General features: G+C 38.0%; 1 protein-coding gene across 5 annotated transcripts in view; it reads right to left on the reverse strand.

Moving 5' to 3' along the window:
- The window catches only part of LOC109110441 (protein piccolo-like), a 75,335-nt gene extending 50,183 nt beyond the window's left edge, over nucleotides 1-25,152 (reverse strand). For 4 of the 5 annotated variants that reach the window (XM_042775565.1, XM_042775563.1, XM_042775564.1 and 1 more), the window contains exons 1-10: nucleotides 16,986-17,134; nucleotides 14,320-15,068; nucleotides 12,942-13,811; nucleotides 8,303-9,178; nucleotides 7,392-8,216; nucleotides 6,400-7,299; nucleotides 5,347-6,234; nucleotides 2,076-3,527; nucleotides 1,019-1,828; nucleotides 75-851 (exon numbers count right to left, since the gene is read on the reverse strand). In XM_042775565.1, coding sequence (XP_042631499.1) covers nucleotides 75-851; nucleotides 1,019-1,828; nucleotides 2,076-3,527; nucleotides 5,347-6,234; nucleotides 6,400-7,299; nucleotides 7,392-8,216; nucleotides 8,303-9,178; nucleotides 12,942-13,811; nucleotides 14,320-14,949 — 8,028 coding nt within the window. In that variant the 5' untranslated portion in view covers nucleotides 14,950-15,068; nucleotides 16,986-17,134. Of the gene's footprint in view, nucleotides 1-74; nucleotides 852-1,018; nucleotides 1,829-2,075; nucleotides 3,528-5,346; nucleotides 6,235-6,399; nucleotides 7,300-7,391; nucleotides 8,217-8,302; nucleotides 9,179-12,941; nucleotides 13,812-14,319; nucleotides 15,069-16,985; nucleotides 17,135-24,900 lie in introns of those variants that run through there. The other variant, XM_042775562.1, reaches the window with a different exon arrangement.
- Between the last annotated feature and the right edge of the window lie 255 nt (nucleotides 25,153-25,407).

The following is a 25,407-nucleotide window of genomic DNA, read 5'->3' on the forward strand; positions in this document are numbered from 1 at the left end:
TGTACAGAATCATTTCTGGTAGCAAAACGAGAGTCTTAATTAAGGGATATAATAAGTGTAAAACACAGACTTACTTCAGTTTGATGTGGATTGGGATTGAATCCACAGAGATTGCAAACAATGCTTTTGCAAGAAGTGCAAGAGCTATAGTTTTGTGGGTCCTTCCTAAGGGTCTCTTTACAGAGTGGGCAAATTTTTGGATGCTCCTCTTTCACTTGAGCTTGTATAGGTTTGGATGATTGAGCATCTGGTGGCTTTTTCTGTTCTTGGGTTGGTAAAGAGATTGGATTTGATTCTGCTGCAGGAAGATTTAGTTTAGTGTCTTGTGGAGCTACTGATGCTTTTCGAGAAGTGGGAGGTGTTGGTGTTGTCTTATTCAAAGTCTGGGAAACTGTAGACCCTTTGCGAGATGTTGGTGGAGTTTTAGAAGGTTCATCCTGGACAGCAGAGGAGATCATATTGGATGCTGAGCTAAGGAAGGAGGAACCAAAGTTTAGAACCTTCCCAGAGACAGCAGACACAGTGGGCTGAGGAGATGGTGACCTTGAATGAGAACCACCAAAACCAAAGCTGAAAAAATCTGAATCCTGTTTAGAATTTTCAGATTTAGGCAGAATATCAGATTTGACAGGTAAGACATTTTTCTGGATTTGGCCATCTGATGTAGTTTGTTTGGAATCTGCAATATTGGGTTTGCCTTCTTGTTTCTGATCCTCTGCTACAACACCCCAAGTGTCTTGTTTTTTTGGTGATGCAGGTGGAGGTAATTTAGTAGTCTGAGTTCCTGGTTTCACAACTGGAGGTTCAGGAGCTCTCTGCATCTGGCAGTTCAAACACAGCCATTCCTTCACCTGTAGGGTGTTGAAAAAGGAAACCACATAATATTGTGAGAAATAAAGACCACTTTTGTTTTATTTTGAGATAATACTGCTTTTCTAAATTCATAATAAATAAATTACCTCGCTGAAATATATTTTCAATAATTGTGACCAATCTATATATTTAATAATTTTCTCACCTCAGTTTGACGTGGCATTGGGTTGAATCCACAGAGATTACACACCGTGCTCTTACAAGTAGTACAAGTGCTGTAATTTGGCGGATTCTTCATAATTTCTGCTTTACAAAGAGGGCAAGCCTTTGGAGGCTCTAACTTCTGGTCAAACTCTTTTATTACTGCTTTTTCCTGAACTTCTGTCATTTTCTCTTCAGGTTTCTTGTCTTTCTGCTCTTCTTCAACAGATTTTGCTCCCTGTTTTGGTGACACGTCAGCTGATCCTTTATGATTAGTAGTTGATGTTAATTTTGTCATTACAGGAATTTGAGAAGCTGCTGAAACCTCCTGAGTTGCAAGTAGTGTGGTGGAGGATTCATCTAGTACAGCAGTGGAGATAAGATTAGAAGCAGAGCTCAACATAGAAGAACCAAATCCAAAGACCTTTCCAGAAACACTGGAAGCAGCAGGTAGGGGAGAAGGTGATCTAGAGCGTCCCAAACCAAACAAGCCACTCTCTTCTTTTGGTGGGGCCTTAGATTTTGTGGATACAGTATCATCCTTCTGTGTTGGCTGTACTTGATTTTTGATGTCCTGCTGCTGGGGTAGCTTTTGTGTTGGTGGAACAGCACTTGCCTTCCTAGACCCTGGTGTTAAACCTGCAGATAGTGCAGTCTTTTCTTTTTCAGTAGCATCTGTGGAATCGAGTGGCTTCTTCTGTGGAGGGACAGAAGTTGGTGTTGCTTTCTTTAGTGGTGATACTAGTGGAGGTACTTTGTCAGTCTCAGCTTGAGCTCTCTGCATCTGGCAGTTCAGACATAGCCACTCCTTTTTCTGAAACAACATTCCAATAATCAGTTTAAAATTAAGCACACAAAGTACTACAAGAAGCATATATAAAACATAGAATTAATTTTTTTTATATAATTTTAATGCCTTTTTTCATGTTTAAAAAGTCGAAGGTCATAAATATTGGTGCCTATAATGACATATACCCAAATACTACCAAGGTTCTAATTAAATAATAATTATAATAACGAGAATAAGGTGTTTTATGTTCAAGCTAAAAAAGGCTGCTTACCTCTGTCTCATGGGGCATGGGGTTAAAGCCACATAGATTACACACAGTGGTTTTGCACTCCGTACAGTTATCATAATTGGGTGGCTCCTTCTGCAAATCAACTTTACAGAGAGGGCAGGCTTTGGGCAATGATTTAGTGGACTCTGTCCTTGTTGTTTCTGGTAGATCTGTATCTTTTGTAAATGATACAGTTGTTGGCTGTGCCTGACTGACCATGGATGTCTTGTCTTTTTTTATCAGTTCTTGTGTATTTTCAGCATGCACTTTTTTGTCATCTGAAGGAAGCATTTTAGGAGAGATATCAGATCTTTTTGAGGAAGCAGGGGATGTGCTGGACTTGAAAGATGTCAGAGAAACTCCAGAGCCCTTTCGTGAAGAAGGTGGAGTGGTAATCTTGTCTGATGTCTGGGAAACCAATGAGCTTTTATGAGAAGAGGGTGGAGTTGTAGTCTTAGCAGATAGTTGGGAAGATGTGGAACCTTCAAGAGAAGTGGGCAGAGAAGGCTCATCTAGAGCTGATGAGATCAGATTACTTGCTGAGCTAAAGAGGGAGGAACCAAATCCCAGAACCTTCCCAGAGACAGCAGATGCTGCATGTGGAAGTAAAGGAGACTGAGATCTACCTCTAGACTCTTCGGGGATTTCAGAGGAAACAGTAACATGTCCATCTTGGGTCTTTCCTTGATCTTGTTGCTGTGGGGTAGATCCTTTAGTGGTTTCTTCTCCTTTCTCTGAAACTTTAGTTTTTGCCCCATCTGTATTTTCAATGGTTTTAGAGTTTACTGTAGCTTCATCCTTCTGTGAGGTTGGAGGAGTTGCTCTAACAGATGTCTGAAAAGCTGTAGAACCCTTACGAGGGGAAGGTGGAGTGGTATTAACTTTATTGGAGATTTGTGAAACTGCAGAACCTTTACGAGAGGTTGGTGGTGTCTTATCAGACATTTGAGAAGCTGTTGAAGCCTTGCGAGAACTAGATGGTGTTGTAGAAGTCTCATCTTGAACAGCTGTTGAGATTAGATTAGATGCTGAGCTTAAGAATGAAGAACCAAACCCTAGAACCTTCTCTGAAACAGCAGAGACAGCAGGCTGAGGAGAAGGTGATCGGGATCTAGCTCCTCCAAAACCGAACCCAAAGAATCCAGGTTTGTCTGTTTGCAGATCAGTTTTTAGAGATTCTGACTTTGGAAATTCTGCAATATGATGTTGTTTTGTTCCTCTTTGGGTGGATTGTTCAATTTCAGCTAAAGTTTGCTTATTGACTTGTTTCCCTGCCACTTCTGGTTTCTTATCCGTGTGAACTGAATCTGCTGGAAGATGTGGCTTCTTCTGTGAAACATCTAGATTGGGAGTATCCATTTTAAGTGGTGCAACTTCCTTAGCGTTTGGCTGAAGCTGTGCAGGGAGAGGTTCTGGTGCTTTCTGCATCTGGCATGCCAAGCAAAGCCACTTCACCTGTAGTTTTGTAAAGTATATTGAATTAATAATTGTTTAACTGAAATTTACATTGTGTATACAGCATCCCAGAGTTAAGTGGACTAAATCACACTGCTTATTAACTATGTTCCAAATTTAGATTAAACAATAGATGAGCATTGTTAGCTCTCCTTTCAACATGAAAAAGTTGGTTTTCAAATTGCATCATGATTTTTCCATTAGTTTTCCATTAAAGTCAGCATGAGCACAAAATTGAAACTATTTATTCTCCTAATGCATACCATATGTCTTACTATAAACAAATAATTCATTGATTTTTTTCTTTGAATTTGTAATCTTTAAATCAGACTTTTCTTGTGATATGCCAGCAGAGAGAAGAGAGTATATGCAAGACCACACAGCATTTAAGATCTGTCTCCATTCTACTATGCAACACTCACTTTTTAGAATCCAATCAACAACCAGTGGTGTCCCTCCTTGTATGTTTTTTTCTTATTTAATAGAAGTTTGATAGAGCAGTTTCGGTAACACTTTATTTTAAGGTGTCCTTGTTACACGTTACATGTACTTACTATTATAATAACAATTAATTATGCATAATTCCATGCCAGTAACCCTAAACCAAATCCTAATCCTAACCCTAAATATAAAGTACATGTAGTTAATTAATATTACTCAGTACTTAAAAGTATAATTACACTGAAACAAGGATACCTTAAAATAAAGTGTAACCAAGGTTTTAGACACAGTTATAGAGATTGCATTGCAGGGCCTGCAGTTCGTAAAAAAAAAAAATAATAATATTTGTATGGAAATCTATGAGAACAGACTGGGCTATTCTCGGCCAGAGTGAAATCGCCCAAAAAGGGGCGGTACTCCACAGAGTGTGACCTGACAATGATTGGACTATATATCCAAAGGCAGAACAAACAGTCTAGAACTCACGCTGACTTTAAAGTCTGTGTAAAGGCAATTCAGAGAATTGTTTCTAAACACATTATTAATGTTAGAAATGTACTGCTGAAACACGTTACAAAGACTGTGAACTATGTAGTACTAAATTGTGGAGTTAAACCGTTTAACAGTTTTTCACCATTTTTGTATTCAGGATTTTTTTGCCGCAGGCCTGAAATCATGTCTTGATGACGCAATGGAGCCACTGAGCATGGCCCCTCCCTAACACTATAAGAGGTGTGTTCGGCTTGAAGTGGCACTGTGCAGATCGGTGTATGACATCAAAGTAAAGCGAGAGCGATTTGAAAGTATGCAGAGTCATCGGCTCTCTAATATTTCTCACGGTACTTTGATGTCATACACCAATCTGCCTGTGCAGCACTGCTTGAAGTCAAACAAAACTAATAACTAGAGTTGATTAGCATCTGTGGTTTGCCCGCTCGATTGCGAGTAAGTCATTAGCGTTAGTTACTAGCGCCTACAGTTTGCTAGCTAGCTATGCCCTTCATCATGTAAATACATGTATGGGTGTATACAGTAGATCCAAATAAGCTTCAAGAGAGAGCATCCATTCAGGTTGTAGCAGTATTTGACAGTTGAGAGACGGCAGCTTTCCCACGAGTGGGCATGGTTTCAGCGCTGACCAGGACACACCTCCAGCGTTTGAGAGTAGAGAATACTGCTTATTTTTTCAAGATTTTGATAACATTTTATTTACTTATTTTTTAATTCAAATTTTCAAATTTGGCTGGGTGGTTAATACATTTTTCTTTGGTGTGACAAACTCATAGCACATATTTAATATTGCTTTACACAGACTTAGACCAAACTTTTAAAAAAAATTACAAATAAATAGTTCAACACAACAGTGATATTTTCTTACCTCATTTTGATGGGGCATAGGGTTGAACCCACACAAGTTACATACAATATTTTTGCATTCAGTGCAGCTGTTGTGTTGATCTTTCTTGAGCTCCACCTTGCAGAGTGGGCAGACCTTGGCAAGAGGATTGGACACAGTTGTCTCTTTATCCTGTTTCACTTTATTTGATGGCTCCGTAGCCTGTTGAAGTAATGGTGTCTTCTCCTCTTGTTTCTGTTCAGTTGGTGGTTTAGTATCTTTACTAGGTTGAGCTTTCTGAGAACCTTTTGTGGTTTCAGAACCTTTTCGTGAGCTAGGTGATGTTGTGTTGCTGTTGAACAATGACTGAGATACTGTGGAGCCCTTACGGGAGCCGGGAGGTGGTGTTGTTTCTGAAACTGACGAACCTTTGCGGGAGGTTGGTGGTGTTGTCGAAGGTTCATCCTGAACAGCTGAAGACATCAGATTAGAAGCTGTGCTAAGGAAGGAGGAACCAAAGCCTAAAACTTTGCCAGACACAGCAGAAACTGCAGGCTGAGGTGAAGGAGACCTAGACCGAGCCCCGCCAAAGCCAAAACCAAAAAATCCAGACTCCTCTTGATTAGGCTCAGCCTTTGGTGGCTTGGATTGTTTTTCTTGAGGCTTGTCTGATTTCATCTGCTGTGAGGTCTTCATTTGACTGAGCTGTTTTGGTGTCACATCAGTTGGCTCCTTTCCCCCAACTACAGCTGTTTTCTGACCAGTATTGGTGGCTTCCTCTGCATTTTGTTTTTTCTGCACAGTTTCTGGAACATCTTGCTCCTTCTTCTTTGGCACTGCAGCTACTTTCTTAGCTTGACCCTGAGGCTCTGCATGGGAAGGGACTGATGCTCGCTGCACTTGACAGGTTAAACAAAGCCACTCTTTTGCCTGCCAACAAATGAGAGAGTTTGAGAAACTCCAGAAAAAATGGTTTCCTACATAGCAATATTGCTGAATTAGCCGCAGAATAATGATAATATCAAAATAATTATTTCCTGAAGGTAAATAAAAGTAGAGCCCACAGCTCACTTTGCAAATACTGAATTATCTTACCTTGATTTGATGAGGCATGAGAAACCCACAGAGGTTACACACAATGCTCTTGCATTCAGTGCAGGTGTTGAAGTTAGGAGGATCTTTCTTGAGCTCCACTTTGCAAAGTGGGCATTCTTTAGGGAGAGACTGAGAGGACATATTAGCTGATTGAAGCTTTGATGGCGGTGTAGATGGTGATTTGAAAGGCTGAGACTGCATGGACTTCTTGTCTTCCAATTGTTTTTGAGAAAGAGGTTTATTTTCCCCAGCATGAATATTTGTTGAGTCTTGGGATGCTGTGGATCCCTTATGGGATGTAGCTGATGCTACTACAGCTGATGTGGTTTTGAGAGATGTCTGTGAAACTGATGAACCCTTACGAGAGGTGGGCGGTGTTTTAGACTTCACTGAGGTCTGGGAAACTGTTGAACCTTTACGAGGTGTTGGCGGTGTTGTGGAGGATTCATCTTGAACTACCGAAGATATGAGATTAGATGCTGAGCTGAGGAACGAGGAACCAAAGCCTAGAACCTTCTCCGAGACAATAGGTTGAGGAGAAGGTGACCGAGATCGAGCACCACCAAAACCAAAGCCAAACAAACCTGTATCTTTTTTAGAGGAATCTGATTGTGTTTTTGTTTCGGTTTTGGCTGGTGCACTGCTCTCTTTTGGCTCTTGAGATTTTATAGTTTCTTTCTGTGCAGGTTTTTCATTTGGGAGATTTTGTAGTGTAGATTTAGTAGTGGGTTTTCCAAGTGCTGTTTTTGACTGGTCCTCAGTTCTACTGGCTCCTGGAGGAGGCTGATGTGGAGCTGTTTTGTCTTGTTGTGAGCCAGCATTAGTCTGCAGCTGGGGATTTAGACTTGAAGGTTCAGGTGCTCTCTTTATCTGGCAATTCAAACAGAGCCATTCCTTCACCTGCATGACCAAAATCACAACCACAAATCAACATGATTGTCTTTCAATAAATCAATTATGACCAGTAGAGTAAAATAAACTCTTTCTCTTACCTCTATTTGATGAGGCATGGGGTTAAATCCACAATGGTTACACACAATGTTTTTGCAATCGGTGCAGGTGTTGAAATTGGGAGGATCACTGCTGATATCTGCCTTGCAAAGTGGACAGATTTTGGGAAGAGGCAGGGGAGTTTTGTCAACTTTTGCAGACAATGTTTGGTCTGTTTTTGTTTTCACAGAAGATTTACTTGCCAGCTGAGGTGACTCAGAAATCTTTTTTTCTTGTTTTTGTGCAGTAGGTTGTTTAGTATTCCCTGCGTTTATGGTCTGTGGAACAGCAGAGCTCTTCCGAGATGTGGGTGGTGTTGAGCTCTGGGAAACTGTGGAAGCTTTGCGGGAGGTCGGTGGTGTTGTAGAAGTCTCATCTTGCACAGCTGAGGATATTAAATTAGATGCTGAGCTGAGAAAGGAGGAACCAAAGCCAAGAACCTTCCCAGATACAGCAGACATAGCAGGCTGAGGAGATGGAGACCTTGACCTAGCACCCCCAAAACCAAACAATCCAGAATCTTTCTTGGCTGTCTTGGCAGGAACTTCAGATTTGGCTTCATGTTCTTGCTGCTGGGCTTTTTGGATTGGCAGAGTACCATTTGGAGCCTTGATTTGTTGTTCTTGTACTTTCTGAGGAGGGTCCATTTTCTTGCCTAACTTGTCCGATTCAGAAACACCTTTCTTTTCAATTGAGGGTGAAGCCAGTGGTTGAGTGGTAGGGATTTTGTTGGGCTGCGCTGTGGTCTCCAACTTTGGAGGTCCTGGTGGCTCCATTCCTCTTAGAGCTCTTTGAGTCTGACAGTTTAGACAAAGCCATTCTTTCAACTGAAAAGTAAGACAAACTGGTTAACTCATGTTAACATATATCATTCAAAACTTGTAAAAAGCATTAAAAACCAACATTACATTACCTCAGTATGATGCGGTGTTGGGTTGAATCCACAGAGATTGCAAACAGTGTTTTTGCACTCGGTACAAGTGTTGTAGTTGGCAAGGTCCTTTTGGATTTGTACCTTGCAGAGTGGGCAGGATTTGGGCAAGGTTTGAGGGCCTTTGTCTGCTTTTGGCATCTGTGAAGAAGGTTCGGCTTTTTTAATTTGAGATATTGGTCCTTTGTTCTTTTGGTCAGCAGTTAGTGCTGTCTTATTCTCTTCTTTCTGACCATCTGATTGATTAGCCTTTCCTGTAGACGCTGATAAGGCAGGCCCTTGTAATGTTGCAGACCCTCTGAGAGACGTTGGTGGAGTAGAAGTCTTGAGGAAAGTTTGAGAGACCAAAGGTGTAGTAGAAGGTTCATCTTGAACCACTGATGAAATGAGATCAGATGCTGAGCTCAGGAAGGACGACCCAAATCCTAGAGCCTTACCAGACATGGCCGAAACAGTGGGCTGAGGGGATGGTGATCGTGAACGGGCTCCACCAAAGGCTGAAAAGCCAAAAAATCCTGACTGTTCTTGCTCAGTATCAATTTGTGGTGCTGCTTTAGACACAGGAGGAGAGGGGGCATTTTTTGCTGTCGGTTGCTGTAAAGACATAGGGGTGAAAGCTTGCTTTGCTCCTGCTGCACCAGTCTGTTGTTCATGCATATTTTTCTGAGCAGCAGGTTGGTTGGCAGGACTAGTCTTTGTTGGCTGAGCCATGGGCTGTTTCTCTAAAGGACCATGTGTAGATTTCATCTTTTGAGACTTGCTGGGCTGTGTTTGGGATGTTATTGTGGGTTGTCCCACAGGCTCTATTCCTTTCAGTGCTCTCTGTGTCTGGCAGTTTAAGCAAAGCCACTCTTTTGCCTGCAAAAACATTACAATTGTCATGAGTAACTTCTGCACATTTTTCTTTTTCAACATTAACCCTTCTGTGGTGTTCATATTTTTGTTATTCAGCCAGTGTTCGTGGGTCTGGTGGACCTGCTGCATTACATTACTACTAATATATTAAAACCCTCAGTGATCCTAGCATTTGTGAAATGTTCTCTTTTTGGACTTGTTTTTAGTGACTGATTACGATAAAAAATAGAAAATTGGTCTGCACTCTGACAATGTATATTTATTCTTAATATCAATATTTAAAAAGTACAAAAAAAAGATAAAAACCATGATGTGTATTATATTTTGTTTTGGCAACTAAGAAAAATGTTGTAAATACTTTCTTGAGAATTCTTCCCAGCAAGCTGAAATTTGAATTTGTTCATGTCAGAGCAGCCCTTACAATTATAGAACTCTCAACTATAGAGTTTCATGACCCTGGGATACTCCTACACGTACCAGACAACTATAAAGTATACTGATAATGCATATTCTGCTAGAGGCCTACAGGACTACTTTTATAAACACATTCCAAGCTAGAAGGATGAAACCTCAGCATGTTCATCTCACACCAGCCCTAAGACACTCTTAAATGTTTTATTATCCTGAAAATGCATTTTTTTTTTTGAGTCAACAGTGCAGTATCTCTAACTTTCCTGTAAGCTAGAAGGCTGAAACAAATATCTTCATATCAGAGCAGTCCTCTGACGATTCCTTAAGTCCCATTAGGCTACACTGAAAATCATTTGAAATATTTATCAATGGGTCAATGGTCTCTTTTGTACGACCATAAAATGTGGATTACTAAGGCTAACTGTAGTATTTGTGTAACATTCAGAGAAATTGTCTTATTTGCATAAGCTTATATATATATATATATATATATATATATATATATATATATATACACACACACACACACACACACACACACACACACACACACACACACACACACACACACATAAGGCCTCATTCATGAAACACAAGAATTTTTAGAAATGTTAGTTGGTTAACAAAAAAAAAATTACACCTGTTCCCAGCCCCACATAAATGGGTTGTAAATCATCTGAACGTCACTGATGGGGCTGCATGTTTATAAAACTATTTACATTACATAATCACATATCACGCAGCATTTTGATCAAATAATGTACAGTAATTATACACAATATACTGTGTTTTCCTTTTTACTATTATTATGAACAGCAGTGATATAATCTGCAAATTTAACACTTATCATATAATTAATTAGCTACTTTTGTTATGGATGTACCAATTAGTCTCTTAATTATGACGGAAATGTTTATATATATATATACATACATATAAAAAAAAATGGCCAGAATAAGGCAAAACAATAAACATTTCCTATGGCTTTTTTTACTATTGCTTTGTTTGATTTGAAGGGTGGTGTGCTGAAGAGGTGATTTTTTTTTAAAGTGCATGCTTACTTGCTTGGAGTGATTGATGGTTGGTTGATTGATGGATGTGCATTAACAGCATCTAATGTGCTGCCAAGCTTCCCTTTTTAGGACATGATACTCCACTAGGCATGCTCAAAAATAAAATGCTGCATTTTGAATGCACTTTCTGCATCTGAGTAATTTTTCTTTTTCATTTTTGGGAAGGTCTGTTTTACGCGCAAATTACTCTGAATTTACTCATATATCTAAGTTTCAAGAATGAGGCCCATACTGTGCACACATTAAAAAAACAAACAAAAAAAAACACACACACACAAGTTAAATATTCCAGAAAGATTGCTTCTAAAATTTGATCAAAAATAGCTTACACTGTTGTCAGTAGGCAGTTATAGCACTGTGTTACTTTGGCATGCTGGGAAAATAAATCTGCAAATGTTCCTTCCTGGCATTTTTTATAATACAATCCAGAGTGTGAGCTAGCGTTAAATAAGTATTAACTGTTTTTAACATCTTTTGTTAGCTTTTTGCAAGTTTGCTACAATTGATCTCTGAGGGTTAAATTAATTCCCCTTTGTATCTCAAAGTTTTATTTATATTTGTGCTGCCTGCGCAATTCTCAAGCTCACAGCTCATCCTGAAATCCACATTTAATCTCTGGAGAAAGCCATCAGCACTCTTTTTAGACCTGAGGAAGCAGACTAAATCATTTAGATAATTTTAGCATGGGATAAAAATATACACAGATGTGTTACATTTGCTAATTCTCTAGTCTTAAGGCAATTCCCAGGTTTGAATATTTCATGATTAAACACCAACCACACAGTTGTGACCATGAATGAAGGTGACCTTCATATCTGAGACATATTTTTTCCACTATTATCTCATTTCAACAACCTGCACTTGACACTGAGCACAACCGAGTAGCAGATGACACTGTAATCTACACCTCATCTCTGTGCTTTTGAACTCTCTTGGAAAAGTCTTAGATGTTATCTCTGAGGACTACCCACTGATCCTCTGCCTGCCGAGTTTTCGTCACACAGTCGGCCCACGTGACCCAATAGCCTTGGAGTCTCCTTGCCAGGCTGCATGTAAACTTTGAATAGTTAATTACAGAGTCAAGTGTCTTTTGTGCTCAACACATCTTAAAAGATGAAATGGCCATTTAGGGGGCATGCTCAAGGCTTCCAGATGATGACAATAGAGTTGGTAAGGGCTCTCCAGGGGACATACATTATTACAGCAGCTTCACTGCTAAGAATAAGCACATGACACTTTGCTTGCCTCAACTATACTGGTCCTTAAATGTAACACCTCATGGCCAAGATACAAAAGTTGGTCTGTGTTTTGGAAAATCTATAGTTGCAAACACAAACATAATTCATGCTAAAAATAGACTTGTATGATTTTTGTAAAAATGCGTATGGCCTCAAGAGAAAATGGTATTCCAAATAAAAACTTGACTTGACAAAACAGTGAAAGAAAATGAAAAAAGGACCATCTATAATTGATAACTAACTTACAAACAAAATAAGGTCACATGAAAAGGGAAACCAGCAACAGTGGTGAGAAGTCTAAAAATATAAGACATGAATTCACTAGGACTTCAAAATAAAATACACAAATGACACTAAGGCATTAAAACAAAGACCAACAAAATGGTTATGATGAAACAGTAGAACTAACAACTTCTGTTATGAAAGGAAAATCATATATCCATGTATCAAAACAGACAACACTAAAGCCCACAAGATCATGAATGAACCTCTCTTGATGGCTTTGCTGGGTCTGGAAAGTGGTTAAAGGCAACAGACTGCGTGGAAAGCTTGTAGGTAAAAGTGTCAAGCCACTAACTGCAATGTTTAACCCAGATCAATCATTAAACTTCATAACACAGGTCACTAAGCACAGAATGTCTATTCATTCATAATATCTATTTATCACCAAAGCCCTAATGGATACAGTATGTGAATCACTCTAATGCTTTACTAAAAAGGGAAGAAACTGTGAAACTGCACAATGATGTTTTCTTTCCTTTTTTTGCCTTAAAAAAGCACTTTATTTTGTAAGTTTAGGCAGGGAGTAGTCTGAGGTAATTGAGAAACAAGGCACATTTTGTCTCTCTCACAGCCATTTTCTGTGTGCCTTCCACAAGACTGTTTCCACACAAACCAAAGAGACTAGAAAATACATCCATCTTTTACAACAGAATCACTGAGATCATGTCCTTTGAAATTGCTCTTGACATTTTCTGCCAACAGTTCATTGCACAAATCATAATGTGAACTTACTGCAAGAAAATGCATTCATCTGTTTCTTACCTCTGTTTGATGAGGCACAGGATTAAATCCACACTGATTACACACAGTGGCCTTGCATTCAGTGCAGGAACTATAGTTGGGAGGATCTCTTCTCAGGGTTGCCTTGCAGAGTGGACAGGCTTTGGGAGGAGGCTTCGGGCTTTGATCTAATTTAGTAGCCTGAGCAGTTGAAGATTCCTTTGTTGTCGTTGTTTTTTGAGTGTCTTGGGGTTTATTTTGTTGCTGTTGCATTTTTCCCTCCTGTGTCAGTGATTTAGGAACACTTGGGGAGCCCTTAGAGGCCTCCGAGCCTTTTCTTGAAGAAGGGGGTGTGGTGTTCTTGGCAGAGGTTTGGGAAAAAGTGGAACCCTTTGTTGGTGGGGTCGTGGAGGGCTCATCCTGGACAGCTGAAATCAAATTGGATGCTGAGCTAAGGAATGAAGAACCAAAGCCTAGAACCTTTCCAGAAACAGAAGAGGCACCAGGCTGTGGAGAAGGGGAGCGGGATCGAGCACCACCGAAACCGAAACCAAAGAAACTGGACTCTTCTTCTTTTTTAGGGGGCTCAGTCTTTGATGGTATCTCAGTTTTGGCAGAAGGAGCACCTTTTGTTGTCTGCTGTGGAAGAGGTTTTTGTTGTGACATTTGCTGCGACAGATGAGTTGCACTTGTGCTGGACTGACTTGACAGTTTCTGACCCTCTGTTGGTTTGGTTGGCTGGCTGGCAGATGGCAGCATCTGCTTACTATGAAGAGTGTCTTTCTTTGCAGGGTTCTGTGATGGTACGGAGTCCTTGGGCTGTGGCTGGGGTTTTAGTGTAGGTGGTCCGCTGTTCTCTGCCCCTCCCAGAGCTCTCTGCATCTGGCAATTCAGGCAGAGCCACTCCTTAACCTGTGCACATGGAGAATATACATTTCTGTTATACAATTGCTAGTTTTTAACTTAAAAATTCAAATGAATCAGTTGTTCAGCATTTTTACCAACAGAAAGACATTTTATACAGTGAAAAAATGTCTTCTGAGGACTTAGCATTACTTATTCAGGGTTGAATCGGTAAAAAACCCTATATACTACTATAGTGAATGGTGATAAATAATTGTGAAAAATATGAGCCTTTGGGGGGGGGGGGGGGCTCTTCTTCAAGGAATCATAGTCCAATACAACATGCTTCAGAGATAGTGGACTTGGATTTCAATGGATTGAAATACATAATGGTGGATCTTCACCTGATAGTGAAAAGTGACGTAAATCTAGAGAGATCTATTGAGGAACTTATATAAATAAAGATCTTGTTTCTTTTCCTTTTTAATAAGAAAAAGAACAAAAAATACTTAAAATCTGTTTCATGTGTCACGCTTATTACAGATAAAAACTAAATGAGTTAGGAATTTGTACTCACGGTTGCATCTGGAGGACTGAACCCACACATGTTGCAGACCACTGATTTACATTGTGTGCAGGTGTTATGGTTGGGCGAATCCTTGAACTTAAGATTGAGTTCTGTATTTTTACAGACTGGACAGAGAGATTTCACCCCAGCTCCAGCTCCACCTTTCACCTGAGGCTCTGCTGAAGGAGGGCTTGAGCCAACTGCGCCTCCTGGATGAGACCCAGGTCCACTTGGGCCTTGTTGTTGAGGTACACCCTTCCCAACACCTTGCTTAGGCGATCCACCCCCACTTGCTCCTTGTTGCAATCCTCCCCTGCCCACTCCCTGATGTGAAAGATCTATTCTCCCAGCTCCTTGCTGTACAGGACTTCCCCGACCAGCTCCTTGCGGTTGAGATCCATCCCGTCCAGCTCCTTGACCTCCCCTTCCCACACTCCGTGTCTGCTGTATACTTTGCCTCAGAGGCCCCTGTGAGGCTGGTTGGCCATTCCCCTGGTGTTGAGGATCCTTCTGCTTTGAGGGTCCTGGAGGCTGCTGTTGTTGCTTTTCCTCCTCATCCCCAAAACGACCAAACTTGTTTACAGCAGAAGACACTGCACTTAGAGGATTCCCCCCACTCAGAAAGTTGGAGGAGAACATGTTGGCTGTTGGGAATGGGGCTCTGAAGACTGGTGTAGGAGAGGGCTGGGATGGGGGGAGCCCAGTAGAGGGATTCTCTCACCAGATGCAGTTATCCCTCACATCTACCTCCAGTGTCCCTTAGGAAATAGAAAATGGACAATGAAATTCACACATAACTTGTGTTTTTAATGCATGCACACACACACACACACACACACACACACACACACACACTCACACACATATATATATATATATATATATATATATATATATATATATATATATATATATATATATATATATATATATGTGTGTGTGCACGTATTAAACATCAAGTAATACCATATACATGATAATATTAAAATATTAGTAGTTCCAGACTCCATAAACAAAAGGATGTAATACCATGTTACAATGTAAATATCTCAGAAATGCTTTATATTCTGTATAAGGCACAATGAGATAAATGAGAATAGTACTTTGACTAAAAGTATTGCTGTTTAGCTATTAGTCATCTTCTTCAAAGCAGGTAAAAACCTAATTTATGCAAGAGCAGTACATAAAATAAACAAAAACATTTAAGAACAAACAGTTATCAACTTCATAATCATTCACTGACATGTAGAGGACTGTATGATCAATCTCGCACTGTCACGCAGTAAACACAATGACACATAACATCCAGTCATATGGTAAATAAAAGAGCTAACAGTGAGGGATAGAGGCTCCCTTACTGCCCTGAGTACCATGCATTCCCCTTTTATATAATCTAAAACTATTTTAATGATCACTTTTTCATTATTATTTATTTTGCATGATCTTATATTACCTGGTGTTCTGAATGACATTGAGCTGGAATACATAAAATATTGACAACATATCTGTTATAGACCATACTATGAAAATAATTAATCGCCTCAAAAGTTAATTTAAAAAAAAAAAAGGTTAAGTCTAGGTTATTTGATAACTACAATCCAAATTGTGAATTTAATTCTGCCATTACAGAGACAAAGTGACAATTTGGCAAAGACAATTTTACTACACATATTGTTTATCAACATGTGAAATACAGATTATATAAATATCTAGAATGAATATGCAACAGTGATGAAACGCTGAAATCTCGTGTAAATCATGACTGCATTCGCCCTGTAATTGACTGAGCGTTTGGGCATTTCCTTTCAGCACCTTGGACAGCGCTCTACACTCAGCTCATGCATCGCGTAATTCTATGCGGACACGTATATGATGAGGAACTTTAAAGGGTCAGTGGGTACTCTGCATGTATTTATTCGCAAATGTATAAATGTTTTTCAGTATACCGCGTGCCATCAAAATTTTATTCTCATCGCGATCATTAACCTGATATCAACGTTAAATAGTCACGATGTGTTCTTCCAACATCCTACAAACATATATTGACAGAATAAGTTTTTATTATTATTATTATTATTATTATTATTATTATTATTATTATTATTATTATTATTTCCCCTGCTTCTGCTCCTTCAAAAGCAACATCTACAGCCCGTTTACAGAAATCCTCCGTCGGCATATCCGGGTTGTAAAACCTCCGCTGCATGTGTTAAACACAAATGGGTTTACAACATTATGTTAAAGAACACTTAATGTTTCGTTAGGATTGGCAGTCTTAGTCACAAAATAAGGATATGTTTTTACTCCAATTTACATTTGATATGAGGTTGTAGATGGTAGATGATCAATCTCAGATAGTCACGATCTGCAGGAATCACACTGACCTCGCTACATAACATGCATTAAAACGGGAAATAAAAGAGCAAACGGTGAGAAATGGAGGTTTCCTCACTGTCCCGATCATGATGCATTCGTCCTTGATCAAACCCTTTCGGAGGATTTCCCAGCCTCATCACTAAAACCGCATCCTTCCGAAAGCATTTCCAGACTAGAAGTAGCCCTATACTACAATACACTATAATCATCCTTCCTCTAAACTACCACTGTGATCACATGGAAAAACGTGATTGTTTTCATCATAACGGCTGGCTAAAGTGGTACAAACATCATCTTACCTTACAGCTTGCGAGCATCCCTGATTATTCTCACATTTCTGTGTCTCTAGTGCTGTTTGCTGATCGGCGTCTAGGATGGAGGATACGAGGATCTGAGGGCATGCATACCCGCTTTCACAATCGCCCCTCTGCGCATGCGCCGCACAATGACAGGTGATCAGCATACATCACCTCGCGAAAATTGAATTTAAAGCCACATAATCATTCATCTTTGACAAACTGTCCGCTAATAATCGGCTTCCGTTTGTTCGGGCATCTTTTAGGGGTTTGATATCGTTTGGGCAAAAAAATAAAATAAAAAATAAAAATCATTTTATAATTGAAAGCAAATAAGAATGTTGACGGTGCATCAATATAAATAAATAAACAAAAACACCATAGGCTATAATTAGTGTTATCGCAATACTGTTTTATTATAATTTTTTTTTATTTAAAAAAAATACTTTTTTTATTTTTTTTTATTTAAAAAAAAAAAATGTTTAATATTATGATAATAATAATTGATATTGTCGTCTCCTAGTTAACGTTTTATCTGCCTTTAATCTAAATGTAAAATAAATAATATAAGGAAAAGGTGGGTACTTTTATAATGAATATAAAACAAACAAAAAACATGACAACTGCAATCCACCCCACTTTCAATGCACAATATACTTCTAACCAACAAATAAGAATTCCTCATAACAAAGAAACAATATATATGATTTTGAATGTTTTAAAATAAAGTTTAATCGCTAAAAAAATTCAATAATACCTTAGATAAGTGCATTTTTAAAGGAAATTCTACAAAGCAAAATATGTTAAGCAAAATATCTTTTATGCATTATGTGCTTTAATGTAAAAAAAAATCTCTGAGGAAATGGTGTGCAAAGAGGGTTAAAATAAATAAATAAATAAATAAATAAATAAATAAATAAATAAATAAAAATAATTATTATTATTATTGCTTTGCTTCTAAGAACTTTGTGCACTGGATGCAAGATGCTATAAAATGCAATATGGTTTATGTTTATTAATTTAGAAGGTCAACTGCAGTCAGTATAAAAGACTGTGCCTGTGGCAATGGCTTAAACCAGTTCACCTTCAAATGCACAGTAAACATTGATGGGGTATAACAATTCCCTCTCTCACTTGTTTCTTCCACGTTCTCTCTATGGCTGCCTGTCATTATGTGCATACTCACTCACATGCAGCATCATTCAATTCTCAGGCAGCGAGAGAATCATGTTTTTTCTCTGTCTGCATTATAGGTTTTTTTGCTTGGCAGGATCAGATATGGTCCTGAGAGAATGTAATGTGCTCCACTCTACTGCTAATGGTGGATCCATAAAAGACCATCAGTGCCGCCATGCCAGCACCATTACCTGAGTCTTGCTGCCCCTGCCTTCTTCCAGAATGAAGCACTCAACAGCCATCACACTTCAAAAATTTAAATAGCTGGCCATTATAAGATCTCCACTTTCCTACTGTCTCTAAAGCAGTGGTTCCTAACTGGTGGGGATGCAAGCAAAATATTCCAAAATATTTTATAAACCACAAAGGAAGCAAAGAACCATAAACATCTAATGAAGTGTTAAATGTGCAGTAAGTACAACTGCTAGCGGCTGAAATGGGGACTGCAGTCCAAATTCAAAATATTGTTTCCCCCGCCCCCTCCTCCTCCGACTCAAACTTCATGCGGGTTGCCGGATTGAGAACACGCAACAGGAACAAACACAGCTGACAATGGAAGTCAACAAACCTTACACTGCAAGTTTATGCATTGATTTATCCATGTTTTAATATGGTCATAGAGCTTTTCAGATGGATGCCGAGGCTTTTTAGGTTGGGTAGAATCTGTGATCTCAGACCCAGTTTATTTGCCTCCTTCAATGGCTTCAATACGCTGTTTTCCACCAACTGGCAACCCAGGGATTTCAAACTACTGTTGGTTAAACTGGCAGTGGGTGGAATCACATGGACCAAAACACAACAGACATTCCAGCATGGAATGCACATTTTCAAAGTAGAATAGCTGTCTGTAGCATTGTTTTTCTGAGAAACAAGTATGTGAACTTGGCATGTTTCCTAAATACCTATGAATTTATTATGGTGTTTATGCTTTGGTACAGTCAAAAATACAGGACCTTTAATCTCTTCTTTACTGAACAGTGATTCATCCCATGATATCCACTCAGCATTTGAGCAGTTTTTTTTAAAGCATCACATTTAAAAAGGCCTGTTAACTGCCTTTACTAAATTCAATGTTTGCAGAGCATGAGTGGCCACTTATAACAGGCACACTGTCAAGGGCCAGACGTTCCTTATACAGTAAGTGATAATTTTTTATCTTTATTCGTGCTTTGAACTAGAGATGGTCCTAACTGCAGAACACAAGATCCAGGGGGCGTGGTTGGATCCAGATCCAATTCCTCCCACCTTACATATACCTAAACCTACCTGTCTCCACCCCCTAATCCCTAAACCCACCCATCTCCACCCCTAAACCTACCAATCTCCATCCCCTAGATGTGGATCCAACCACGCCACCTGGATCTTGTGTTCTGCAGTGAGGGGCTATTGTTGAACTGAGCCAAACTTGTACCTGTTCAAATCAAATCTTATTTTTTTTTTTGACTCCATATTCTCTCTCTATATTTTCCCTTTTCTCTAAAACGTCTAGTGATGCCTTGCTCACTCAAAAATCAGACTGAAAACCATGTTGAAAAGAGGTCACATTAATCAGGAGCACCTGGCTTACAGCCCAGGCAAGTTTTCCACAAGAAACATTTGATTCAAGACAGTAGACCAAGCCTGTCACCCTGCAATGCGCTGAACAAGAGCAGTCTAAACAATCTGCCAAGCTACACCAGAGATTGCATCTCTCTGGGAATTAAGGCCAAAACCATAAATGCCATTTACTCCTTCCAATGCAAATTCATTTTCATCACTTTAGAAGAAGCCCTCAATCATTCTGAGTTATAGTCTAGCATTGGTCTATGGAATAATCATATATCACCTCACTGTAATGGGCAGAGTCAGATGTTATTGGGAAAAATGTCTCTTCCAGCAAAGTCAGCATGTCTTGAAACTATATCATTAATGAATCTCACCTGTTTGCCCAAATTTGAAGATACAAAATTCAAGATTTATGAACTAGAGGTCAGAACTGAACTGAGAATGCATTTTAAATTACGATCCAATTATTAAATTTGGTTTGAACTTGAATTGTAATAGAAAACAGGATGCCGATTTGAAATTCAAATGTAAATATGGAAGTAGAATAACATTTATTTGAATTTCATTTCATATTATATATGTCTTTTTAAACAAATTTCTAACAAGGCTTTTTCATAGTTTTTGAAGTATGAACAGTAGATAGCTAGAATAACAGAACAACATAATGATTAAACAACAAATAGAACAATAAGGAAATATAATGATAGACAAAACAATAGAGAGAGTGAGAGACAGAAAGCTAGAATGATAGATAGATATGATGATAGAGTGATAGATATAATGATAGAAGGGTAGACATAACAATAGAATGATATTTATAATGATAGAACCAGAAATACAACAACATGAAGATAATAAAATGATAGATATAATAATAGTTATATGGACAAAATGATAGATAAAACAATAGGTTGTTCGGTTGATCGATAGATAGATAGAAATGTTTATCTATTTTTTTCTATCTAACAAATTTCTTCAATCCAATATGAATTCATACATTAGCATAAGGTTTGTGGTTTGTGTTGAAATAGTGTATTTTTATCAATTGTACCAACATGCTAGAAAATGTTATAAAATTGTTTTGAATGAGGTATGTGGCATATGCGTTGTCAAATAAAGTTGGCTCTAACGCAGTAATGTTAATATAAAGAAGAAATTCACCCCATATCTCTATTCCGTCACTGAGCAGACTGAATTCTGCCATTAAAACACACAGCGACTAAGACAGCCAGATAGAGAGTCACGTTTCTCCAGAGCCTGTTCCTGTGAGTGAGTGTGTGTACGGTGAGGACGTGAGAGAGTCGTGCATGGCTTCACTCTCCCACTCGGCCTGCGCGTCATGTGTTGGGGGAGGGCTGCATGCATGCGTGTGTGGTGCTGATTATGTGTTGCGTCATGCGTGGGGAAGTGTAAACACTAGGAAGCTGGAATCATTTTTCCTCTCCCACCATTTGTCGGTGTGTGGGTGGGTGGGGGGGTGTGTGTCTGTACACATGGCCAGATTGGATTGAATATTTCTCTAGACACGATTACAGCACCATTCTCACCCAGAAGACCATTTGATTGCTCAGATATCACTCTTTCAGAGCTCAGCGGACTGAATAGTTTCTCATTTATTTTTCAAAATGCACAAATTTCAAATTAAAAAAAACAAAATCTAATTTGTCAGGGAGAAATAAAAATATATGTAAATGAGGTAATTGTTAACACATCAAGAGTAAAGAGAAGGAAGAAAAAAGAATGTGAATGAGCTATATTTGTGTTTATATTGAAATCTACTTTTGATTGCAGCTGTCTATAAGTATTGTTGAGTTCTCACCTGAAACTCTAAAGACACAATGGCACCAGATGATAATACCATGGTTCTGAATAAATTCCATATTCATATCTTATTATTTATACTGAATTCTAAGAAACTTCAAATTTTGTTAAAATGTTCAAATGTTTGGAGTCAGGAAGATTAATGTAAGGTTGAATATATTTGATCAAAATACAGCAAAACCAGTAATTTTGTGAAATATTATTAACATTTTAAATAACTGTTTTCTATTTTATTATTTTTTAGTTTATTCCTGTGATGCAAAGCTGAATTTTCAGCATCATTACTCCAGTCTTCACTGTCACACGATTCTTCAGAAATCATTCTAATATGCTGATTTGGTGCTTAAGAAACATTTCTTATTGTTATTATCAGTTGAAAACAGTTGTGCTGCTTAATATTTTTGAAAACTGAATAGAAAGTTCAAAAGAGTAGCATTTGTTTTAAACAGAAATCATTTGTAACACCCTAAATGTCTTTACGGTCACTTTTGATCAATTTAATGCACACCTTTCTGAAATGAAACATTAATTTCTTTAAAAAAATGATAATAATAAAATAAATTGTACCGACTCCAAAGTTATGAATGGTAGTGTATATACATATTAGGGCTGGACAATAATTCAATATCGATATGTATCGCGATAAAAAAAATTCAATAACGGTGATATGGTTTTTTAAACACATTTCCGATATTTCGATATACCAGTGTTCCCCATACATTGATTTATTTGTGGCGTTTGACTTCGTTGAATAAATATGAGCACTGCACGTTTCAAAATCAAAACATGTCGCGGGTGTTTTATATGAATGTATCTCTGAAGGGAACCGACTGTTTTCAGAAAAGTTTCGATGGCATTTTCATTTTATCTGATAAAGAAGCGTTCATAGGCGGAGCTCCTGTGATTATAGCCGTTACTGGAGAAACCGCTGGGTCTACCACTCTCACAGCGCCTCCTGCTGGCAGATAATCAGTTTGCATTTAAGCCCGGCTCCAGCAACATGCCTTTTTTTTTTTCCTGCAGCAACTCAAGAGCACTCTTCATACTCTTTATACTGACTAAAGCACGTTTGTTTCAATCTATATCCAAAGTACTGCAAAAACTGTTAAATTTTGAAATATTTTTACTATTTAAAAATAACTGTTTTATTTTTAAAATGTAGTTTATTCCTGTCATCAAAGCTGAATTGTTAGCATCATTACTCCAGTCTTGACATGATCTTCAGAAATCATTCTATTATGCTGATTTGCTGATTATCAATATTTAAGAGAGTTGAGTACTTTTTTTTCAGGATTCTTTTGATGAATAGAAAGATCCAAAGATCAGCATTTATCTGAAACAAAGCTTTTGTAACATTACATTTTGATTACATTTGATTTTGATTACACTATTCCATTCAAAAGCTTTGAAGTCAGCATCATTTCTTTCTTTCTTTCTTTTTTTTGGAAAGAAATTATAGAAATTTTTTATTTAGCAGAGATGCTTTAAATTTCAAAAGTGATGATAAAACTGAATATTCCTATTTCAAATAAATGTTTCTAAACTTTCTATTCATCAAGTCAGCTGATTTCAACAAATTTTTTTGAGTTCAGAATATAAGAATGATTTCTGAAGGATCATGTAATCAGAGTAATGATGCTAAAATATAGCTTTGAAATTACAGGAATAAATTTTACATTTTAAAATATTTCCAAATATAAAACCAGTTATTTTAAATAGTAAAAATATTTCAAAATGTTACTTTTCTTGATGTATTTTGGATCAAATAAATGCAGGCTTGGTGAGCAGAAGAGAATTCTTAAAAAACATTAAAAATCTTGTTCAAAGCTTTTGACTGGTAGTATATATTAGCCTACAGTTTGAAGTTAAAGATATTAATTTTAATTAGGTGAGACTGAAATGAAATTTATTGTTTGTATGAAGGCTAAATACAAAAAATAATGTTTTTTTTTTTTTTTCCAAAAATATTAAATGGTTTTAAATGAGGTTGTCAGGCTTGGCAAATTCATTTTTCATAAATGTATATACACTGACATTGTTGTGGGCGTTCTTGGCAGTTTTTACGAGGCTTTTTATAGTGTTCATATCGATATCGGAATTATATCGTATCGACCGAAATGGAAAAATATATCGTGATATAAATTTTGGCCATATCGTCCAGCCCTAATACATATATGCACGCATATGTAGTCAACTTAAGCAGTTAAGTAAAATCTGAAAAATGCTTACTTTATATTCAGTAAAATGACAATATAAAAGTCAATCATTTAATTTAGAAGACATGTCTTTATAATATCACACTTAATATTTTTCACATAAAGCTGCCTTGATGTTTTAGGATGATCATTAGGAGGTCCTTGCCACTAAAAAGTTTGAAAACCAAAATCTAGTCATTTTATTGTTTTTTTTTTTTTTTTTTTTTTTTTCATTTTTTTTTTTTTTTAGTTTGCCACAGGTCTATGTATAGCTCAGCTGTTTGTTTGATTGCATGTGTGTGCATGTGTGTTTGAGAGATGTCTAGGGATGTAAGAACACATTTTCACTTTCGGAAAGCTCTGTTGGCCCTGAAATGTTATTCCAACAAACAAGCCTAAACCTTTTGACATTTGTCCTGAAACAAACTTTCTCTTTTTCTGTCTCTTTAAGTCTCTCAGCTTTTCACACATAAACAAACATAGATATAGAAATGGATGCAAGCATACGTTAACACAGCTAAAAATATACACATACCAAAACACGAGGACACGAACAGATGGACAAGTCCAGATAAACAGAAGCCGACACTGACAAATACACATTCACACGTGCACTCATCACATTAGGCCTTGAATATTCTTGCTTTGACTGAGCAGTATTCATTCATGTAATATGAGTATATTTGAAGCGTACATGCTTATGTTATTAATTGGATGTTGCAATCTACTTATACACACACACACAAAGGCAAACATGCACAAAAACTTCTCTGCATGTGGAGTACAGCAGAGGGTCAGGCTGTAATCAATACTGTAACTTGATCACACACTGTTTGCCAGTTTCATTAAATTTAAATATCTGCCCTGGAGAGGAACAAGATAGATAGATAGATAGATAGATAGGGTTGTCCAGCCAGAAAAAAAATAAATAAAAAAATAGCTCGACAGCTAGTTCAGACTGGTCAAAAATAATCCCATCCTCCATAACATCATCTCATATCTGCAAGCCAAGCATGATATAAAGCTTGCATGTATGAAAGTGTATGGTTACATTGTTGAATATATCATCTTGGAGCCAATAACCTGTCCAAATTTCATTCTAGCAAAATAAGTAAATAAAATAAAGTATATTTTATTTAAAATAACAATAATAGTAAAAATACATGATTGTAACCACTTACCTAATTCTAGTCCTAACAAATTAAGGTTGAACACATGTAAATAACCCAAGTCCAGTGTGCTTAATGGCGTTAGGCTGTGTGAATTCCCTTAAAAAGCTGTTAGATCCACAGTACATCAAGGTCTCTCCTTGTCATCCATGTTCACAGGCTGCCACTGCACTGCCGCCACTAACTCTGATTTTCCCCACCACTGACCATCATCAACTATCAGCCTAAAAATACTCTTAAAGAGACAGCATCACTCTCTCTCCCCTCGCGCTCTTTGGACACCCTTCCAGCTGACTAGGGACTGCCCTAATCTCCTCCTGCTTGTACGGACCAATCAGAAGCAGCCAGGAAATCAGCAGTGATGTGTAGTGAGAGAGGAGGAGAGAGAGAAATAGGCAGCTGCGGATAATAGATATGGAGGAAGCGTAGATAAGAATCAGCAGGAGATTATGTACTTAAAAGATCCTGTCCAGTATTTGATGGCTTTGAGGATGCCGTGGATGGCTTTTTACCATTACT

The sequence above is a fragment of the Cyprinus carpio genome, chromosome A18 (genome assembly GCF_018340385.1).
Source record: "Cyprinus carpio isolate SPL01 chromosome A18, ASM1834038v1, whole genome shotgun sequence".
NCBI classification, from domain to species: Eukaryota; Metazoa; Chordata; class Actinopteri; order Cypriniformes; family Cyprinidae; genus Cyprinus; species Cyprinus carpio.